The sequence below is a fragment of the Seriola aureovittata genome, chromosome 17 (genome assembly GCF_021018895.1).
Source record: "Seriola aureovittata isolate HTS-2021-v1 ecotype China chromosome 17, ASM2101889v1, whole genome shotgun sequence".
NCBI classification, from domain to species: Eukaryota; Metazoa; Chordata; class Actinopteri; order Carangiformes; family Carangidae; genus Seriola; species Seriola aureovittata.
The window spans coordinates 8,238,583-8,259,315 of NC_079380.1; the positions used below are offsets into that span (position 1 = coordinate 8,238,583).

Here is a 20,733-nt window from a genome sequence, read left to right on the forward strand (position 1 = left end):
CAGAGTTTCCACAGCAGCTTTAAGATGTTTGTGTTTTTACTCTTATCACCCCTGGGCCAGAGCCTCTGTATGAAGTTACTTTTAATAGTATTATTGTTTGAAAGTCAGAGAACTCAGTACAAAGACTGACAGAACTATCCCACGGAGATGGAAAATGACCACACGGACAAAAATGACCACAATGAGAGAACAGAAGCTTGCAGTCGTTGTATCTCTTTTATTGCGGGGCTCCATATATGAGGAGTGAGTGTTTTGATTGTCTTAGAATCCATCCATGCCTGGTCTTAGATAGATAGGTAGCCAAAATCATGGATGGATACTTGCCCATTTTTAGTTAATGACTTTCTGAGCAGCTATCTCCCAACAGCCAAAAGCTATGACTAATGTTATTGTCTACAGGCAAGAAATAAAAACACCTTTGTTAATTGAATTTAGAACTTTTTAATACCTTTGAAGGCCTTTTGTGAGGGAACTGAATTCAATGCATTTTAAACCTTTAAGACCTGCAGATACCCTGTAATTTCTTGACAAGCAGAAAAATATAATGCAATTTGATAAAACAAACCATGAGAATATAAACTAAAATAATTTACTTAAAACTAGGATTTCACACTGGGTAACTGCAAGATCAGGACTAGATGGAGGATCTGTCAAAGATAATTCTTTAACTTGGTGGTGCAAATTTCTGATTTCTAAACATGTAGATTGGATTTGGACATAAATCAATTCATTTCATCAGTTCCACTTCAGCCAAAGGGGGACGGCTGATTAGAGAGGGGAGAAGGGAGCACTTCTCAATGCAATTGGTCGAATTTCCTGTCAATCGAAATGATTTTGCCTGTGATTGGCTGTTGTCCTTAAAGCCTCGGAAGTGTAATTTTTGGACTCGAGCAAAACTTCATCATATCTAACGTCGGTGGTGTGGCGGCGGCTTCGAGCTGATTCACGAGTTTCAGGACGAAATGGCCACCATAAAGCACTAAAACAGGTACGTTTGAAGACTTCTCTCCACATAAGAAGGGAGGCTTTTAGTTTCTCCAATTTGCCGTTGTTTTCGTTCGCGTTGTTTGCTCTCCCTGATATGTTCCGAGGTTCATTGTCTTTTGGCCACAAGCTAGTCCCAAATTTGTCTTGTAACGTTTCTGAGAAAGGTTGACGATACACAGCATTAAGATGTGGTATTGCCGTCTCGCTAATTGTCAAAATCATATTTTTTCTAACACGTAGCCTTATGTTAACTCCTCACTCCCCCAGTGGCACTCTTTCAGTCTCACTTTCAGCTGATACGGGTAACTTTTTAGCTAGTTCGTCTGTTATTGTAATCATCTTTCACTAAAACGCACCCTAACTGGCAGCGCGAGCCATCGCTTTAAGTTGACATTTCACGGGTAAAGGTTGTCGTTTGGTGAAAACTTTCTTCGCCGAATTTACCTAAATACATCAGTTATTTAGGAAAACCTTTATTTACATCATAATGATTTATATTGGTATTCTGTCAGTGGCGCAAACTTAAAAATATGAGATTTCTTGACGGAGTTTAGGAGAATTTCTCTCCACACACCAGACAAATTGAAATTATCAGGACTAGCTCCGCCGACCTGCCTCGCCATGATATTCCAGCACGACAATAGGAGAAATTATGACGCGTGAATTATGTAATTATGCATTTTACATCGTTGACCTTAAAGAAGAGGACAGGGCATCTTCAATCAATGCCGGTGGGCGGAGGTTCAACTTGATGAAAATAACTACAAAATACGGAAGTTGTTGTGAGCGAGTTTAGACATGTCTGATGTGTTCTGTTGTCTCGTTTTGTCAGTAGTCTGCTCTAATAATAATGATGTCGGTTTGCACTTGAGTGCCTTTCATAACTTTCCTGTTAGTCAGAGCATGTGCAGCGTTCCTGAAGGAGTTGCATGCAGCCTAAACTACTTGCTGATGACATTTCCTGAGAGATGGGCTTGTAGAACTGAAATGGAACCATAAAACCATAACATTGTGGAATCTGAGTAATTATTATTTAAAGCTGCAACGATTAGTAGATTAAGTGATTAGTCCATTGTTTACTATTTTGATAGTTGAATAATAATTTTGGTAATTTTTTAAGCAAAAATACCAAACATTTCTTGGTTGCAGCTTTTCAAATGTGAGAATTTAATGCTTTCCTGTGTCATATATGATAGTGAACTGAATATCATTGGGTTTTGAACTGTTACGACAAAACAAGACATTTGAAGGCATCATCTTGGGCTATAGGGAATTATTTTAGGACATTGTATAGACAATTGATAAAGAAAATAATAAGATTAAGATTTTCAGTAGGTTTGTAGGAATATAAAAATACAGATGAACCAGAATGAGCGAGCACACACAACAGCAGTACAACTGAACTCTTTATAATGTACTCCGGTGTTGGATTGTAACCGAAATATTTGGTGATATCAAAGACACAACATGTCACTTTTTTCCCGAGGCTGTGGTTGTGTCACTACCGTTATAGGAAGCACATATTTCTGACACCATAAACAGTCTGACAGACCTGTTAAAGCAGGACAGTGGGACATCTTCCCATGCAGGTTGACCTAAATACTCTGAGAAGCACACTGCGGGTTATTGTGTGGCTGCATGTTTATGTCAAAAGCAAAGAAGAAATAAAGACAGAGGGAGATTTCTGTTAGTTTGTTTGCGGCCGCACCCGTATCATACACAATGACAAGAGATTTTCTGTGTCATAGTAAAACTAGATTGATGTTTGCTTGGCTAAGCGCCTGGTATTCACTTAGTCTTTAGTAGGTTATGCAGTGAAAGAGGGATTATAAACTACAGGATTATAGAGATGGAGAGAGGGCCAGCACCCGTTTTAGAGGATGAGAAAGAAAAACAAAATCTGTGTTGTGGGTAGCTATGGCTGGACTAAAGACTGCTGTTCTGGGCACTTTGTTAGCAGAGAGAAAGGAGTGTGACAGGGGGCTTGACCAATGTTAGTGGTGGGTGTTGTCTATGTAAAAGCGAGTGAGCGAGTGCATGCCTGCATAATTATGTAGCTCTACATTTGCATTCATGTGCGTTTAAATGCATGTACTGGAGTTTTGTTTGGTGCAGTGTGGCTGTAACAGTAGATCAGTTAACTGGTTGTGTGTTTTGTGTGCGATCTGATGAAAATGCTCTGTGACAATCAATTTAGGTGATGGTTGGAAATTAATTTCCCTTCATTACAGTTTAATCAGCAAATTGTTTTCTCGATGGATTCTTCAGTCTATAAAATATCAAAAAATGTCCATCACATTTCCTCAGGATGAATTACGACGTCTCCACATGTCTGTGGGCTATAAGACCCAACAATATTTACTTCAGTGTCATAGGGGACAAATCAGCAAATATTCACATTTGACAGGCTGGTAGCAGGGAATTTGTTAATACATTTATACATAAAAAAATGATAATTATTTAAGTAATTAATCAATCAAGATAGCTAAAGATTAATTTTCTGTTGTTTTAATAATTGACTCATTGCTTCAGCTTTAAACCACCTTCCAACAACTTCAAAGTTGACCTATTTACACGTTGGATCCTGTTTATTCAAGAGAAGAAAATTAATGTAAAGACAACACACTTTGGTAATAGCAGCTATTAGTGTTGGAGATATTTTGAGCCAACTTCAGGATTGATTGGTGACAGGCTTGTTAACAAGATACATGTAAATAAGTTTAGAGTTGTTGGAGCTGGCTAGAGGCTTCCAGTCTTTGTGCTAAACAAAACTAAACTAAACACTTTCTCAATTTCTGACACACAGAGATGAACCCTATCAACTATTTTGAGAATTGATTAATTGTTTTAACTCATTTATCAAGAAAAAATTCCAAATAATCAGTGCTTCTAGCTTCTAGTCAGACAAAACAAACAACCTGAATACATGAACTTGAACTTATAAGAAACAAAAAAAGATCAATCCATTAAGTGAGATAAAAATCTCATTAACCTGCAGCCATACATCAGATTCTAGGTAAGAACCCAAACAAGCAAATTTTCCAAAGTGTAATAATCTTCCTAAAATAACATAACAAAAATCACATGTTATGTCTTTCTATATCTTTTAGGTGTACAGCAAAAGTAAAACATTTCCTTACATCTACAGAATAGATTTACAGAATGAAATTTACATAGGGGTTGTGCTGTGTTCAGTGCCCGCTAACAGATCCTTCACTGTAGGAGAGTAATAAAACCGTGAAATCACACCTTGTGATCAGTTGGCTGTTAAAAGCCGTTTATTACCTTTTTATAGATGGTGAGTAAAGGTTATAAGATGGTGTAGCACTCTGGACCTTCATTTTCCAGAGCGTTGCATTAACTCATTTTGGATTTACTATTATGAGATGCTACATTTACCACAATGTAATGTAAGATACCCACCTGGTCCACATAATGATACTGTGCATACTGTATGTGTCAGAAGCATTAGACCTGTTAGTGACTTCCTCTTTAGATGCTGTAAAGGAAGTTTGGCCGACCACAGCAGGAGGCCAGGTTGTGTCACTACTTTCAGCTCTGAGCAGGATGAAGCTCAGCAGAGGATTTTACACACCTGTTGTGTGATATTACAAAAGTTTTGTGGCTATATCTCTCACATATTTGAATAAGAATTCAAATTAATAATACTTTAAAGCAGAAAAAAAGAATGGCCACAAAATACATTAATTGAAAATTCAGTCATCGTCAATGAAATAAATTCTGAGATTATAATTCAAAATTGTGATGGGCTAAACAATAAATTGAATATTTCATAATGAAAATAGTCTGTCGGAGTTTGAAGTCCGATTGATTCTTTCACCAAAATAGACTTATGTGACAGGAAGGCATTTAGGGTAGTGTCAAAGGAAATTTGTCTCATATTCAGTTTCGTTCTATGTGCATGGTGAACAGAGATTTCCGTTCTGTTTTGCCCGAGTTTATGCTCATGATGGTGCCATTAACTTCAAAAAAAGTGCATTAACATGCTAATCTTTAATGAAAGCTTGCAAAACCCTATTTACAAGTGAAATGATGCTGTTACAGTATGATGGTGCAGCACCTTTTGTTGAAGTGTCTTTTTTGAGAATTTTCAAGTCATGCACCCAAACTAATGCTCTATAATTAATATTCTGAATATTATCAATGCAAAGCACTTAGAAGTATGCTGGCTCTGTTACTTTAATGAATTATGTTGTATAATCTGTTGGAAAAGGTTTCTATGCATCATATTGCTGCGAATGTTTAGCTGCAAACTCTCATTTAAGATACAGTCTTATGTAGTTTCCGACTGCAGTGACCTTAACGCTGATGTTTTAGCTGACAGACCTGTTGTTTTAAAACTACATGAGCTCATCGTGTTGATGTTACTTTGTTCTGTGCTATCAGTTTTCCCACAAACCGAGTGGCTTTAACATTAACACGCAGCCAAAATAACCAGTTGCAGTTATTCTAGTGATTTTTGATAACAGATGCTAACGTCACAGGAAGGAGCTTATTAAACTGGCTGTACATTAGTATTTCTTAGTAAGTGTACCTATTTTGTGCTGTATTTTTGCAAGGACGGTTTGTGTTGTATCAGCGATTGACCACACTGAGCAGTCCTCCAAATTTCACTTAAAGGTCAGTAACAGTCTACTACCAAGCTGCGCGGTACTGAAACCAAGTCAACCACATAGTAGTGTTGTTAACTGACTGGTTGGCTGGTTGCTCACTGGTAGCTGCAGGAAGTGGTTTTCTGATTGCTACACATCTCTCAGTCAAAAGCTCTGCGTGTTGCGTTGTACCTTGCAGTTTTTGTAGAGGAGGATGCAGGTTTCCATAATTGATAGTTAGCAATGTTAACAACAGTCCGAACAATTGATGAAATAGAGTAGTCTTCTAATAAATTATAAAAACATTTAATCTTTGACCACAAATGTGACCTGTTTACTGCAACATGAGAGTAAATAGGACGTTAAAGAACAGATTAAGTAAACACCAAGTTACTTTAAATTTAACAACATAACAAAACAAAATCCAAAGTACTGAACTTAGCATACAATGCTGTACAACTTCAAGGCTTCATTGGAGAACATCAGACTAGACATGTTGGACATATTAAAACAAATTTTAACCCATTTTCCCCCATCAAAAGGGCTTCAGCCTTCAACAGTAAATAACCTGTAACATTACTAAATAAACATGAAACAGGTTATCCCAGTCTCCCCACAGTGCACCTTACTGGTTTTATATAAGATAAAACACAACCTTATCTACGTGATGGGAGTGACTTGTGCATTGTTCACTGTAGCTAATGTTAGTACAGCTGCTGGAAACTCCTGGTGTAGATGTCCTGGGGATGCACAAATGCTGTTGCGCCAACTTTATCAGTCCAGTTAGGAGTTTGCATGAGTATCAGATAGCTAGCTAAACCGGACATGACTTTTTGCAGAAGTGGGCACCACAGTGAGCACAAAAAGCCACACTACAACTTATTTCTTGGATGTCAAAGACAGTTTGTTTTATAGTTTGTGTGGCCCTTACAGGTGGTCAGCAGACACATATATAACTCCTTCTTATTAAACAGCAGTGTCCAATGATAAATGAAATAAAAATGCACAAATCTGCTCTTTAGGAAGGGAATTTTTTTCTTCTCTTTTTTTGCTTGAAAAATGACAGAAATGATTGACAACTGAAAGTTGTGAAACCTTGAGATAAATTTGTATGCAAGCAATATAAGCGAAAGTTAGCCTATTACCACTGCAGCACACTAGCAACCTGAGGGCAAATCTTGAAAATATGCACCCAAATGGGCACCTACAGGTAGTTATGTCTCTTGTTGTATTGGTTTGTCTTCTTATGGCCATAAATAGATGTTGGAATGGTTCGAACCAATGTGTTTTATTTAGAAGGAACAATTGAACGTAATTTTTGGCCAACGCTTGGTTTCAGGTTATCGTGCATCTTGGCTGTGTTTTCTAAATACTCCTCTCTTTTGTGTGTGTGTGTGTGTGTGTGTGTGTGTGTGTGTGTGTTTGTGTGTGTGTGTGTGTGTGTGTGTGAGGAGGTGGGAGGATGTCTGTGGAGGTGGACGTATTGCTGCAGGAGGCGAAAGAAAGCATCGAGGCGGCCCAGAACTACCGCAGTGAACTTCAGCAGCGCCTGCATGGCCTCAACCAGGCCCGCAAGCAGGTACCGCAGTCTGTTCACACCCCTGCACATTTGAAATGGACTGAACAGATCGCACAGCACCACTTTTTACAAAGTACTTTACGTTTGGGGTCCTAACTTCTTTAGAGTGATCTTTCTGGTTCACTTCTTTTATGAAGTTAAACCAGCTCACATTACTTCAGACAATGTTGTCCTCTTTAGATATGATATGATATGATTTTTCCACCTTTTCAAATATACTTTTTTCTCTCTCAAATAAACACAAGCACAGCCAGGGCAATATGAACTGTGTCAACTGTTTCCCAGGAGAGTATATTCTCCCTCTCTCTCTCTGCTATCTCTTCCTTCCTCCTGCTGTCTAGATTTACCCATCCAGCTGCTCACAGTAAACAATGCTGCTATTTCCTGTTGCTATGGACGGACAGAAAAACTTGAGGAGAGATGAAGGAAGAGACAGGGGAGAGGGACCAGGCCAGGCTCTTGTCCAGAAACATTAGGCTCTGACTCATTTTAATTTAACAACAATCATTTATCCAGTGTAAAATTGAAATGTGAAATTATTTATTGGGTTTTGTTTTGGATGCACAAATATATTCTCTTAATGTTGATCACTATGGCTGGGTGTCATTTAAATTTTGTTTAACAAATCTAATGTTAAAAATATCTCAACGAAGTTTGCCTAAATCTGATACTGTCAAAATTATTTTTGAAAACTAGTAAATGTCTGATTAAAGAAATAAACACTGGATGCCAACTTTCAATTTTTGTTTCCGATACATGGGGATGTAGACGCATTTTGGTCAGTATCCAAAATTACCGAGGTCTTAATAGTCATTGATATAAATAAATGTGCCAGTGACATGTTTGAAGGCAGTCCAGCAGGATGACAGTAGGGACAAGGAGAATGTGAGAAGCAGACGCCCTCCTCTAAATAGCCAAATGGAAAGGAGAAAGAAATCATCCTCTCTCCCTCTGAGACACATTCACTGCTGAGTCATGATAAGATGAGTCCACATGGAAACTTCTACTAGAAATACAAATGAATTTCAGGTATTAAACTAACCTTAACGCCTTTAGATTGATGTATAAAATTAAATATGAATAAAGGGTTTTTTTTTATCTTAACTCTAGCAATTTAGCTCAGCATAAAGACTGTCAACAGGGGGAAACAGCTAGCCTGGCTCAATCTGAAGCACTAACTGACATATTAACATGTATCTTATTTGTTTAATTCATCCAAGAACTGAAGAATAAACTAGTGTTCTTAAGTTTTCAGGTGCACTGGCTCCCTAGAGTTTGATCATTGTTGACTATAACCCCTCGTAAAACCACATTGTCATTTTTACACAGTGTTAAGTCAATATAGTTTATCAAGTTTAATATCTATATTTGATCTGTATGACCTTTTTAAAGTCCTTAGTGGTGCAGTTCTACTTCAACATGTATACAAATCAGAAAAATATTATTTAAAGTGGCTATACATGTATTCAGTATTTGCAATAAAAACTGCTATTGAGTCTGTAACTTCGCTTTTTTGGTTCACTCTCATTGCTCTCTCTCTGCTGATTTTGGCTGCAGCAGGCAGCTAAAAACCCACTCTGAACTACCTGCTCAGTTAGTGAGCAGCTAGTGAACATAGCGGAGCATTTAGCAGCTATAGAGCCAATTATTTCCCTCAAGAGTGGATGGAGACCAAAATGATATTTAAAAGAGAGGGAATATTGGACTTTGGATTCATCAGGTGGTCCAATCTGCAGCCACATTGACTACTTATTGATTTTGTGATGGAGATATATGTGAAAAACAGTGAAAAGTGATCTTTAAATTAAATGTGTGTGTAAGACTCTCCCTTCCCAATCCCAGCTGTCCCATTATACTATGAGGTGGGGTTCCTTTCCCATAACCCCCTTCTTTCCCACAACAGGGATGGCTCACCACCAGATTATAGGAATCCATGAAACATTACACACACACACACACACACACACACACACACACACACACACACACAAAATGAGAATAAGAAAGGAGATACCAGAATGTGTGTTTGAAATTTCAGACAATACTATCACTATAACATCTTGTATTTGTAAGAGGAGTCGTCCAAACATTTGGGAAAACTGTGTCTATTTCTGTTTCGTCTGATGTCAGATCGTCTCCTCCCATGTTTGACAAATTATATGATGATTTCTGGTTATAATTTTAGTTTGACTATTATTTTACCAACCCCAAAATATTGATCATAGGTTGTCTGTGTCGTACTGATAGTCGCCAGGAAGTGATGCATTGTCGCCAGTGGAAAATGTCCTGTCTCTGCAACTCACACACGTATACACATGTTCAGTGTGTATTCTGGCAAAAACCCAGTATGTGTTTTCCATTCTCAGTCATATTGTCCATGCTTTATCAGTGCAGCAGTTGTCAATCAGCCTTCCGTTTCCTGCCATCTCTCACTGCTCTCTTGGTATATTCATTGTGAAGTTCTTATGCGTGTGTGTGTTTGCGCGCATGCGTGTGTTTGTGTATAAAATGTGTTTTGGAAAGAGGAACTGAAACATACCCTCCCCCTCTGGTGACAAATCAGCAAGCTCCCTCAGAAGCTACGTGTCAGTGAGGGTACCCTGTGCTACCACTGTGTATGTTATAAAGGCCATTTCATTTCTGCATTTGCAAATCTACAATGTTCAGCGCAGACATGCAACCAGAAATTTGAATCCATGTGGACTATCTGCATTGCAAGCATGCACCAGACAAGAACTGGATGCTTGTTTCATGCACTATTTATTCCCCATTTTGGACCTGCATAAAAAATATATATGTATATCCTGTCCTATCCTGTTTGAGTAATTACAGTGACCAGCTGTTTTCAGAAATTACTGAGCCTTTCTTAAAAATTACAGCCCACAAGTATATAATTTAAAGCTTTTCGTCTTCAGTGGGAACCAATGGGCTCTGAGATATTCTTCTCAGGAGCTGGTAAAGACCAAAAGCACAGATTGGATTTACATGCATGAGGTAGCCAGAAACACCACCTCAAATTAATGATTTTAAAAAATGATTGAAACGAATAACATTAAAACAGTTGATCATCTTCAATTGTTTGTAAACCAGAAACCCATCTATACTGAATGTCATGGCAATCTTTCCAGTAGTTATCTGATCTGGACAATGACTAACCAGCAAAAAACTCCTTTTAGTTCTTTTTAGCACTCAGTACTTTTTTTAGAGATATTCCTGCAGTAAATCTGTCAGTGCTTAAGACGGTGGTAGATCTCAGCTGTGAAATACAGCTGCAAAACTTGGATTAATCAATTAGCTCATCCGCAGAAAATCATGCAGCAACTATTCTGATAATCAATTAATCATTTAAGTTATTTCCTGGGCAAAAACTCCAAATGTGTGTCCAGATGTGAGGAGCTGCTGCTTTTCTCTGTATCATATCATTGTAAATTAATTTATTTTTGGGTGCTGAACTGCTGTTCACACAAATTTGAAGATGTTACCTTGGGTTCTGGGAAACTTTAGCATTTTTACCATTTCCAACCTTTTAATAGACCAAAAAAGGAATTGATTGATTAAGAATAAATTGTCTAGTTTGTAATCGCATAAACACTTTGTGAGGACTTTTGTGGGACGCCTTAGCAAGATTAAGTGCAGCAACTTTGTTTTTTAACAAACTTTCAGGACATTGAGATAGTTAGTCACCCCATTCGATCCCACTGTCTCCCCTGCTCACCTTTTTTTACCTTCCTCTTTCCTCTGCTCTGTAGGTTCGGGGAAGCTCGGGACAGGCCCGTGAGGCCCTGCGGAGGCACTTCGCAGAGCTACAGGCAGCAGCAACTCGGTTGCTGACAGAGCGACTGACCACCCTGCTGGCTGAAGTGGATGTTATCGAGGCAGACAGCGTCAAACCGTTGGATGACTGTCAGAGCCTCATCGAGCACGGAGTGGGCCAGGCCGACGAGCTGCTGAGAGAGGGTGGGTCCCTTAAACTCTGCAGCCATCTGCAAAACATTTATTTTTCCCACAAGGAAGGAAAGGGATGCTTGTTTTCTACTTGTTAGTCACATCTCTTTGCTGCCATTACGTCATACCAAAATAAATGTCTTTGGGTTTAGGACTGTTAGTCAGACAAAACAAGACATTTGACAATTTTGACATTTTTTGGGCTCAAAAATAGATTGAGAAAATAATCTGCATAGTTACCATCAGTTACAATCAGATAAGAAGGAAAGTGTGTTAAATATAACTTGTCTCTCTCTCCAGGGGAAGCAGCTCTGCGTTGTGGTCTTGGAGAGAAGGAAGACAAACTGGGAAGTTTCACCAAGAAGGCCATGCATATCCAACTGGACAGGTAGGACACAGAAACACTCTTTGTGACTGCAGGTGTTTCCCTGTCACAGACCAGCTCAGGGAATGATAAGAAGGGAGTCCATGCAAATGTTATACTAACAGCAAGCAATTTATAACAGCTAAAGGCAACACAAATAAACAATGGGGTGTGGAGATATAATACAATGTTGGCCATTGAAGCAGCGCTTGGTGAGAGGCATGTGTGCTGTGGAGGTGTTGTGTGTGCAGAAGCAAGAGTTGATGCAAGGTGGATGTCAGCAGTTAGCATGGGCCAGCTTTTATAGTTTGGCCCATGTGGAAGGCCTAGATCAGCGGATGACCCACCTACAGTCAACCACTTACCTGCTGAGGTTGTCCGAGACAACCTCCAAGACAGTGGAAGGGGCTTCACACCCTCAATTACGCAAAACAGATCACCAGCTATGTGCAACAACATTCTGTGATCAAAAAAACATATCTAACTATCCTATACAGTAATACTGGTACTTCATGATGTTTTTATATCACCAGTTTGCAGTTATACACTGTACTGAAAATTCTTCTAACTGGGTCTGTGAATTTTTCCAGTCTACCAGAGGTACCAGCATTGGTGGATGTGCCGTGTGTTTCGGCCCAGCTGGACGACTCCCTGCTGGGGCTGCTGAGGGACCGGGTCTCCCGCCACGGCGCCGTCTCCTCCCACCCACCCGTCCAGATAGAAGAACTGCAGGAGAGACCGGGTAGTATCCTGGTCCGCTGGTGCAAGGTCAGCAAGTGAAAGGGACACAGGATGCTCACATACATACTGAACATGTTTACGTACATGTAAAGCACCTGTAACTTTGTGGTTTTATGTGTGCCTCAGGTGGACGAGGACTTTGCAGCAGCAGATTATCGGCTGCAGCACCGGCGGTCCGGCAGTGGGGGGAGCCAATATGAGGATGCCTACATAGGGCGGGACAGTGAGTTTCTGGTTCTCCACCTGGACCCTCACACGGATTATCTGTTCAGGGTGTGCGCCCGTGGGGAGGGTCGCACCGAGTGGAGCCCCTGGAGCATCCCTCAGACAGGATACACCACACTTGCACCGCACGGTAGGTGAAGACATCTTATCTGACCCATGCAGGGTTTAAAGGATTGACCTGGTCCTGCAAAAGTTAAAATACTGAATCGAGCAACTGGATTGCTGTGACACACAAAATGTTGGTTCATTATGTACAATGCTCACAACTAAATAGCTGTTTGACGGTCTTTTCACATAATAGCTCAATAGCTCTAGAGCGGCAGTCAATGAATATTTTCGAATTTTTTTTCAAGGAGAAACGAAGACACAGCATAAAACAAAAGACCCTCATCTTCACCCAGAACCAGTCTAGAAGACACACCTTCAAATGTGAAAGACAAAACGCAGCGGATCTTAGGCAACATCAGTAAAATGGTGTTGAGGAAGGTGTTGTTTTCTTTGATGTGTAAGATATGTGCTGGTTCTCTTAAACTGCAGCAAAACCCTTTTGCCTCCAGATCATCTTAACAGCACATTGTGGCTTTTCCTTCTTGTACAATTCCCCTGTGCAATTAAAACTGCAAATCTATATATATATATATATATATATATATATATATATATATATATATGTATATATAGTGGAAAACAGCAGTATCACATTACCACTTGGTGTCAAATACAATGCATTTCCTGCAGTTGCCTCATAATGAAAGCTTCTGAAAGCTGAAGCAGAGCAGCAGGAAGTGATCACTTTGAATTAAACGTAACTCAGCACAGCACATACGTCCTGATGCGGCTCTGAAAATGAGCAAAGCACCATTCATCTGAAATGTATCAAACTATTTCACAGTCCACAAAGATCGTTAAATTGATCGCGATTGACGAGTTGGTGAGACCTGCCTTAGTGGTGTCTACTGATGAAGGCAGTTCTGGTTTTATTTGTCCACATTTTGAGAATTTGATTCTCAGATTTCTTCACAGGCTTACAAATGATTTGAACATACAAGAATAAAAAAAACTGACTAGGAATTGTGTTTTGTAAACTTTGAACTGAAGGACAACAGACATAGGTTGCACGTCAAAACACCAGCACCCATTGTTTTCTTTGTAAGCTCACACACTTTCCACGTCAGTGCATCAGGGCTAGGATACTATACTACAAGATACTATTCGTTTTTCCCTGGACTGACTCATCTCAGTCACTGTGCCTGGAATTTTACTACTTTATTGTGACCAATTTTCATTAAATTTCTCTGTCTAGTTTGGTGGCAGTGCAGGACATGACACAAAGGAGACTGAAAGCACTCATAAAAGGAATTTACACTCTATAGTTTAATACCTACACACAATCTCATCAAGAAGACAAGATGTGCCAACATCTCTGTCCTAGAGCTTCACAATTACAACACAGAAATCCCAGAAAACACAAATACAGAACAAATACAGTCTGTTTAACCCCTCTGATTCACTTAAAGGTTAAATAGATAAAAGAACTACAGACGTTAACAAGTGTGTGTTTGTTTGCATCATAACAGAGTGGTGTCCGGGCACTGAGGGCTACATCCTGAGCAGCAGGAGAAACATTGCCCTGCGCAATGACTCCTCCCAATCGCGCTGCCCCATCCTCTACTCCAACGCACCCACCTACTTCTGTGGCCAGACACTGACCTTCAAGTACGTGCACACACACACACACACACACACATACACACACACACACACACACACACACACACTCAAATATACAGAAAATACACCAGGAACCTTTCAGATACTTATTTATTTATTTATTTATTTATTTCTTATCTTTACAGCTGCACATGTTTCTCTGCTACTGAAGCAAATATGAAAATCAGTGTATAATTTTGTTGGCTTCTTTTAAGTTTTATGAACTCTTTTCTTTTCTCCTGGACTCTTATTGCACTCACAGTAATTTTTTTTTTTGTATTTGTAGGATCTCTGCAGCAGGTCATATGGATCGGAGGGACAGTCTGGGCGTGTGCGTGGACAGCGAGAAGGGGGCACAGTCACTTCAGAGAGACCAGGCTGTCTGCATTTCCACTAATGGTACGCAGACACAAAGGCCTGTTTGCACCTGGTATTAACATGAGATCTGTATCTGGAAAGGTTACCTGGATACTGAAATCCGATCCACCCAGTATTACCATGTGTTCTCGTTATCTCGTTTGTGCCCACATTACGATCTAACCTGACATGCACATTATTTAAGCATGATTTGACATGGTTTATTACATGGGCAGTGTTAAGAGAAAGTGGGAGAAGCATTGCCATTTTTGTTATTTCAGTATATTAGAAAATATTGTATTGTGTTTTGTAATGTCTAAGTCAGACTTTTCATCTCAGGCATCACACTTGTTGAACGTGAAGTTATGCATTATCTGTGAGGATAATTCTGTCCTCTGTGATTTTGTATTGTTGTAAAGTCTTTATTGTTCCTTTGCTGACTACAGGAAAGCATTTGACATACAAAAATGCTAAAACATCAAATCATGTGACTTTGTTAATGTTACTGAATCCAAGTTGTTTGCAAGTTTAGCAGGAGTCAGACAAGGTGAAAACATCACCACTGAGGAGTAGCTGCTGCAGATTGGCTGTCGGCCTATTACACCATGATACAGTTCCATTCACCTTCTGGAACAGATGTACTTGGATGATACAGTTATCATGTCCTCAACATAAAGGGAAGAAAGCACGACAACATGTGTGATCTTTGTTAGAAATTGAGGCTGATGCTCAATAGTAGAAAAAACTGGTCTAACTGTAATATCTTGGTATCACTGAATCATAATGGCTCATGTAAAGCATTCTTACATGGGTTAAGGTTATTGAAGTGATGTATAAGCAGGCCTGCGCTGTTCTCGTCAGTAAGTGTAGAAGATGTTCCCAATCTGAACGTCATGGAGAGAGGGAGGAGACATGATATTGTTTAAATATGGAGATAACGGAGCATATTTTCAAACACTCTCCAGGAAAATGTTCTTAGGGGGTGGGATTACTCTTCTTTTAGCATATTTCAGAGGGAATCTTTTCAAGTTACTCTTCTGATTAAATGATATATGCTGAGTACTGATAAGTATTCTACACACTACTGGTGACAAAAAGCTCTGTAAAACTATTCACTTTGTTCCCATGAAGTGATGTAACAGTTGCGTATCCATGTTTCTCCGCTCAGGTGCTGTATTTGTAAATGGTAAAGAGATGACCAACCAGCTGCCCGCCATCACCATGGGCTCCGCCGTGACCTTTGACATGGAAGTGGTGAATCTTTTCCCCATCAGCAACAATAACCTGAGCGAGGGCGGCAACTTCAAGCTGAGGGTGACCATTGGCTCAGGGAACAGGGAGGTGGTGTTCGACTGGCTGGTGGACCAGGCGGTGGACTGCCTCTTCTTCGGCTGCTCTTTCGTCCACTCCGGCTGGAAAGTGCTTGTGTTTTAAAGAGTGAAGCGAGAATGGATCCTTCAACCTGCTGGAGTTCGGGAGCTCCTCACACTTCAGTGTAATAACTTTTCTTCTGTTCTTTTTTTCTTTTCTTCATCTGAAGCACGTACAGGACGGCTGCATAGTCTGGTAAAAATAGGAAGATCTGTCATTACTTCCCAGAATTTCTTCAATGTAACAAAGGCTAACTTTCAGAGATATTTCTCCACGTCAGCAGCTGCACACCATATTCCTCAGTAATTATCCATGTCACATGGAAATAATGCAATTCTTTCATGTATGTTTTCAAACATGGAAAATTCCTGGGACAAAACTGACAAGCAGTGTCCTGGAAGACAGTTTAACTTCACCACATCACAACGACAAAGCAACAGCTGTGAGCCTGCGATGAGAGGAGTAAAACGTTGTGCAACTCAACAGGTTGTTAAACAGAATTTATCACAGTTAAAGAAGAAAAATCATTTATCAGATTTTCAGTTGTGTTCGCTCGAAAGACGATTCAGTGTTGACATGCACATAAGTAACTTGGTTGCTGTAGGCTCTCGGCAGTAAAATGAATCTGCTGCTTATTCAGCAAACTTGGTTTCTGTTATCATGTCAGGAAGTAGAGGAACCTCATTTTCCCAATTTGTTCTGGAGAAAACTGATTTCTCGTCCAGGTGTTCTCGTAACGTGGTTGCTAACAGACTTCAGAGAGGGAAAAGTATCACAGTGAGTAGATGAATCATTACCAGTAGTGTTGCATCCTTGTATGAACACTATAATTTTTCTCCTGTTAAGCTTGTTTCCATGGTAAGAATTAAGATACTTGTCCCGCTGGTACCTGAAGCAACATGCCTCCACTAATGCAGCCACTTGGTTTTTATAAACGCTGGTTGAACAAATTCGATTTTCTGTAACCTGCTTCCTCTGACTTGGTTTCTTGTGTGCATGTAAACTAACTGACTGTGACTGCGAGGGTCTCTGCCTCTCAAGGAAAGGGGACGTGATCGATCCTGATTTTTCCAGACTCTTTGCTAAACCCTGTCAGTGTCGAACAGTTGAGCAGAAACTGTTAAACGATGATCCAGCTCCTCCTCACTCTTTAGGGAGCTGTGTTGGGAGGAGTGATATTTGTTTTCATGAAATTTCTTGGCTTTTAGTTTGTTTTGTTTTTGATTCCCGGGCCTGCTCATGAGGTTGGCCATTGTTTACAGCTTTTTATCTATGCATTGTTTTCATTTAGCCATGGTAAGAGTTTGACACCTTTTTGTAGGTGAAGATCGCAGCCTGTTAGGACACACACACACACTGTTCCCAGGAGGCCACAAGATGATAAATGTTAAGTTTTTATCTGTTGTTTGTTTTTTGGGAGCAGACTCATCACAATCTGCTGCTGCCTCTTTTAAAGGGTCTGCTCTAGTTTATTTTAACAACAAAAAAAAAAGTCACTGTGAAAGTCACACCTCCTCTTGTATTTTTCTTTGCCTCGTAAACCTGTTCAGCAGAAGTTTAAAGGGGCAGTTCACCAAAAGCACAAGCCAGTGTCACCTGTGTCTGAAGATTCTCACCACAGTACATGCGATGAAGCTTAGAGGAAGCCGTTAGCCACTGAGACGTTATGAAGCAGTTTGGGGAACAACACCACAAGCTACATAGAAATCCAAAATGGCACAAAGATGGTTAAAACATATGGATAATTGTATCTTACATAATACAATGACTGCATTTGTGTTGTTGCACAAATATCTGTAGGTCTTGAAAACTCTTTAAAAGCATTGAAAAGTATTAAAAAGACTTACATTTCATTTACAAAAGTCTTCAATATTTTTTTCCTTTTTCTATCCATCAGTCCAAAACTCAAACTCAAAAGCAGCAAATCTTTACATTTTGTAGCTAAACAACAACTGAATGTTGACAAAACCAACTAAAAATGAATTATTTGTAATTGGTAAATCCTGCAGGACCAGTTTGCATTAATTAAATTAATTAAATCATTAGCTAATCTTGTTTTATGCTGCTGTCAAGGACCGAAAATGTGATATGATAATAAAAAGCTGTATTGCAGTATTGATTTTCCATCATACTTTCATCTTTTGGCCAGTACGATAGTCAAACAGGTGTTAAAAACATCTTTTTAATTTAAGTCTGAAGTCTACAGAAACCCTGCAAACATCTCTTTGCGCTGAGAGAACAGGTTCTCTTTTGTTTCTCATATTTTCTCTGATAGTGTCTTTCTTTTTTTTTTATTTTTCACGGCTTTAGTTAGTTTAGCATTGTCACAAGCACAAAGCAGTGTGACCCACCTGACGTCTGAGCCAATCAGAAGCTTGAGAAATGTCTGGAAAGAGGCGCATTTAGCAGGTTTGACTGTAGCAGAGGCTGGAAAATTGTGCAAAGCAAAAATTGTGAAAGCAAAAACACAATAACAGGCACTTCTGAAAAGTGTCGTTCACCCAGAGCGGCTCAGCTATCTATTATTTTTATAACGTTGTTATTTCCAGCCTGTTATCTTTGGATGGTGGTTGAAGTATTTTGTTATCTCAACACAAGGAAATGTTTTCTTCTTTTTTTTTAAAAAAAACTAAATTTACTCATTACCATCTCGAGATAACGTCTCCTCTTCTCTCCTGAGACGCCTCTTTGTCTCCAGGCTGAGAGAAACAACTTGTACTGATGAAATGAAAGAGGACAGAACATGAAGCACACAAGCCTTTTTATATCTCTGAGATAAAGACACGCATTGAGACAATGTTAGAACTGAATCATTATCTGTAGTTTGATCAAAAGACACAGTTGTGAAGTGGAGCAGACTGTGGACAGATGGGGGCGCTCCAGGCCGTAGAATTTAACTTTGTTTTTGGTTGAACTGTTGCTTTAAAATAATCAAAGCTGTTACTCTGAATCATCTACACTTTAGCTTTTTTTTGCATTGACAATCCTAACAGTATTCACACCTGCCATTTGAATGGGAGGATGAGAGTTTGAATTATAAGGAGCACAAATATGAGAGATGGTTACTGATGATTGCTGCTCCGACAGCCTCGTTCAGTCCAGTTTACAAGGTCTGACTCGTTACTGTGTGAGGCTGCTGTTTAACCAGGGTGGGATTAATGTGAGGATACGATTTAACCTCTTTTGTGTCAGTGTTGATCAAAGATGTTGTTTAGAAAGACGTGTTTTGACCTGTAAAAAGCAGAAAAACATGGCCGCTCTTCCTGTGGTCTTTAATTAATTTTGTGGATCCTGTAAACTATTTTAATTGTGTATAATGAGCTGCAACTAACCATTACTTTTATGAGTCGATTAATCATTTTGTCTCTCAAATGACAGAAAATAATGAAACATGTCTGTTACAGTTTAAAACCAAATGTTCAGTTGACTGAAAATGAGAGAATCTCAGTGGATTTGATTCTTACTGATTCTTACCGATAGATTTTCTGTTAAACCAACTTATAATCAGCTTCCATCAATTGCTGCCATGTGAAGAGTCTGAACAATAGAAAAATGACATCAGAAAAATAGTTTTTTTTAACTGGAAATATTTCCTCCTGTTTTGTTGTGAGGCGGCTCTGCGCTGCCACACAGGATCAGACTGGTTTAAAAATCTAAATCTCACTCTGGGACAAGAAGGTTTCCCTTTATGGCAATCCACCATAGCTCATGAATCTATCTGTTTCTCTCTGTCTGTGTTGGTTTTATTCTGTTATTGTTCCTTCTCTTGTTGTTACCTCCACCTCCACCAAGCTGTGTCTTTTGTTCTCGACATGACTCCTGTTCTTCTAAGGTGTTTTCACGACACTCCGGTTTTTCATGTGCAGATTTTAAAATAAGAATAGACATTGGTGGATGCTTGTCCAACACACATCATGGACTGTTGTTGTTGTTAACATAGGAAGGTGTCGTTGGACGTATTCACTAAATATCACAGATACAGTTGAAAGTTTTTTTTGTTGTTGTCCAGCTCCGTTTCAGCCAACACGTCTTCTCCAACCAGCGTTCTTCGGAGATGTTTCCTTTATTTTTCTGCTGATCTGAAGTCAGTGTTTTGTCTTGGATGGGTCCAGCTGATGGTACAGATTTCCTGAAACCAGTGAACACAACCTCACAGTACCTTCTTCTCATCTGAGGGAGGAAAAACTGATAGACCGAACCACATTGAAGCAATAGTTTGTGTTTGACAGTCAAAACAGTGACATCTGCTGGTCAAAGAGTTGCATTTGTTTTCACTGCTGTCATCCTTGTTATTTTGTTCAATAAAGATCATATCATGTAAACTGTTGTTTGTATAGAGTCTGTGGTTGTACTTTTAAATAATCTGCAGGTCTTGAAAAGCTTTGAATTCAATTCCATCAAAAAACAAGGCCTTAAAATGTCTTGAATTTCATTACAAAGGTGTTGAATATTTTTTCTTGCCTGCTGTAGAGATGTTTAACATTAGTTCTAACTTTCTGCTGTCAGGAGACTGCCGATGGAAACTCATCCGCTCATAATGTACAAAAAAAAAAACAACTTACCGTTTAATTGGTCAATCCATTCATCAATGTTCTGCAGCGTTTCTGGGTCGGGACGTTGAGGCATTATGAGATAATGGACACCTGAGCATAGACAAGTATGATGTACACTACACCAGCTACAGTGTCGCTCTCTTTATTACATTATTTTAATAACTTATGTCAGTGTGCGTTACATTATACACTGCTTGTTTTAATGCTTAATAAAAATAACTATGCTGACTTTATTTAATGACATGATCACGGTCACTAATGATTATCAGTGGGAGGAGAATGTTACCA

The 20,733-nt window shown here is 39.3% G+C and overlaps 1 protein-coding gene across 2 annotated transcripts; it reads left to right on the plus strand.

Moving 5' to 3' along the window:
- The first annotated feature begins 894 nt into the window (after window positions 1-894).
- On the plus strand, window positions 895-20,214 carry crlf3 (cytokine receptor-like factor 3). Of its 2 annotated transcripts, none has more exons than XM_056400700.1 (9): window positions 895-988; window positions 7,055-7,179; window positions 10,929-11,136; window positions 11,425-11,512; window positions 12,079-12,256; window positions 12,356-12,584; window positions 14,032-14,170; window positions 14,451-14,563; window positions 15,690-20,214. In XM_056400700.1, the coding sequence occupies exons 2-9, from the start codon at window positions 7,063-7,065 to the stop codon at window positions 15,953-15,955; spliced, it is 1,338 nt and encodes a 445-aa protein (XP_056256675.1). In that variant the 5' UTR covers window positions 895-988; window positions 7,055-7,062; the 3' UTR covers window positions 15,956-20,214. The 2 variants fall into 2 exon arrangements, with proteins under 2 accessions (XP_056256675.1, XP_056256676.1); XM_056400701.1 differs by having other exon boundaries at window positions 900-988; window positions 7,052-7,179.
- Window positions 20,215-20,733: the final 519 nt, after the last annotated feature.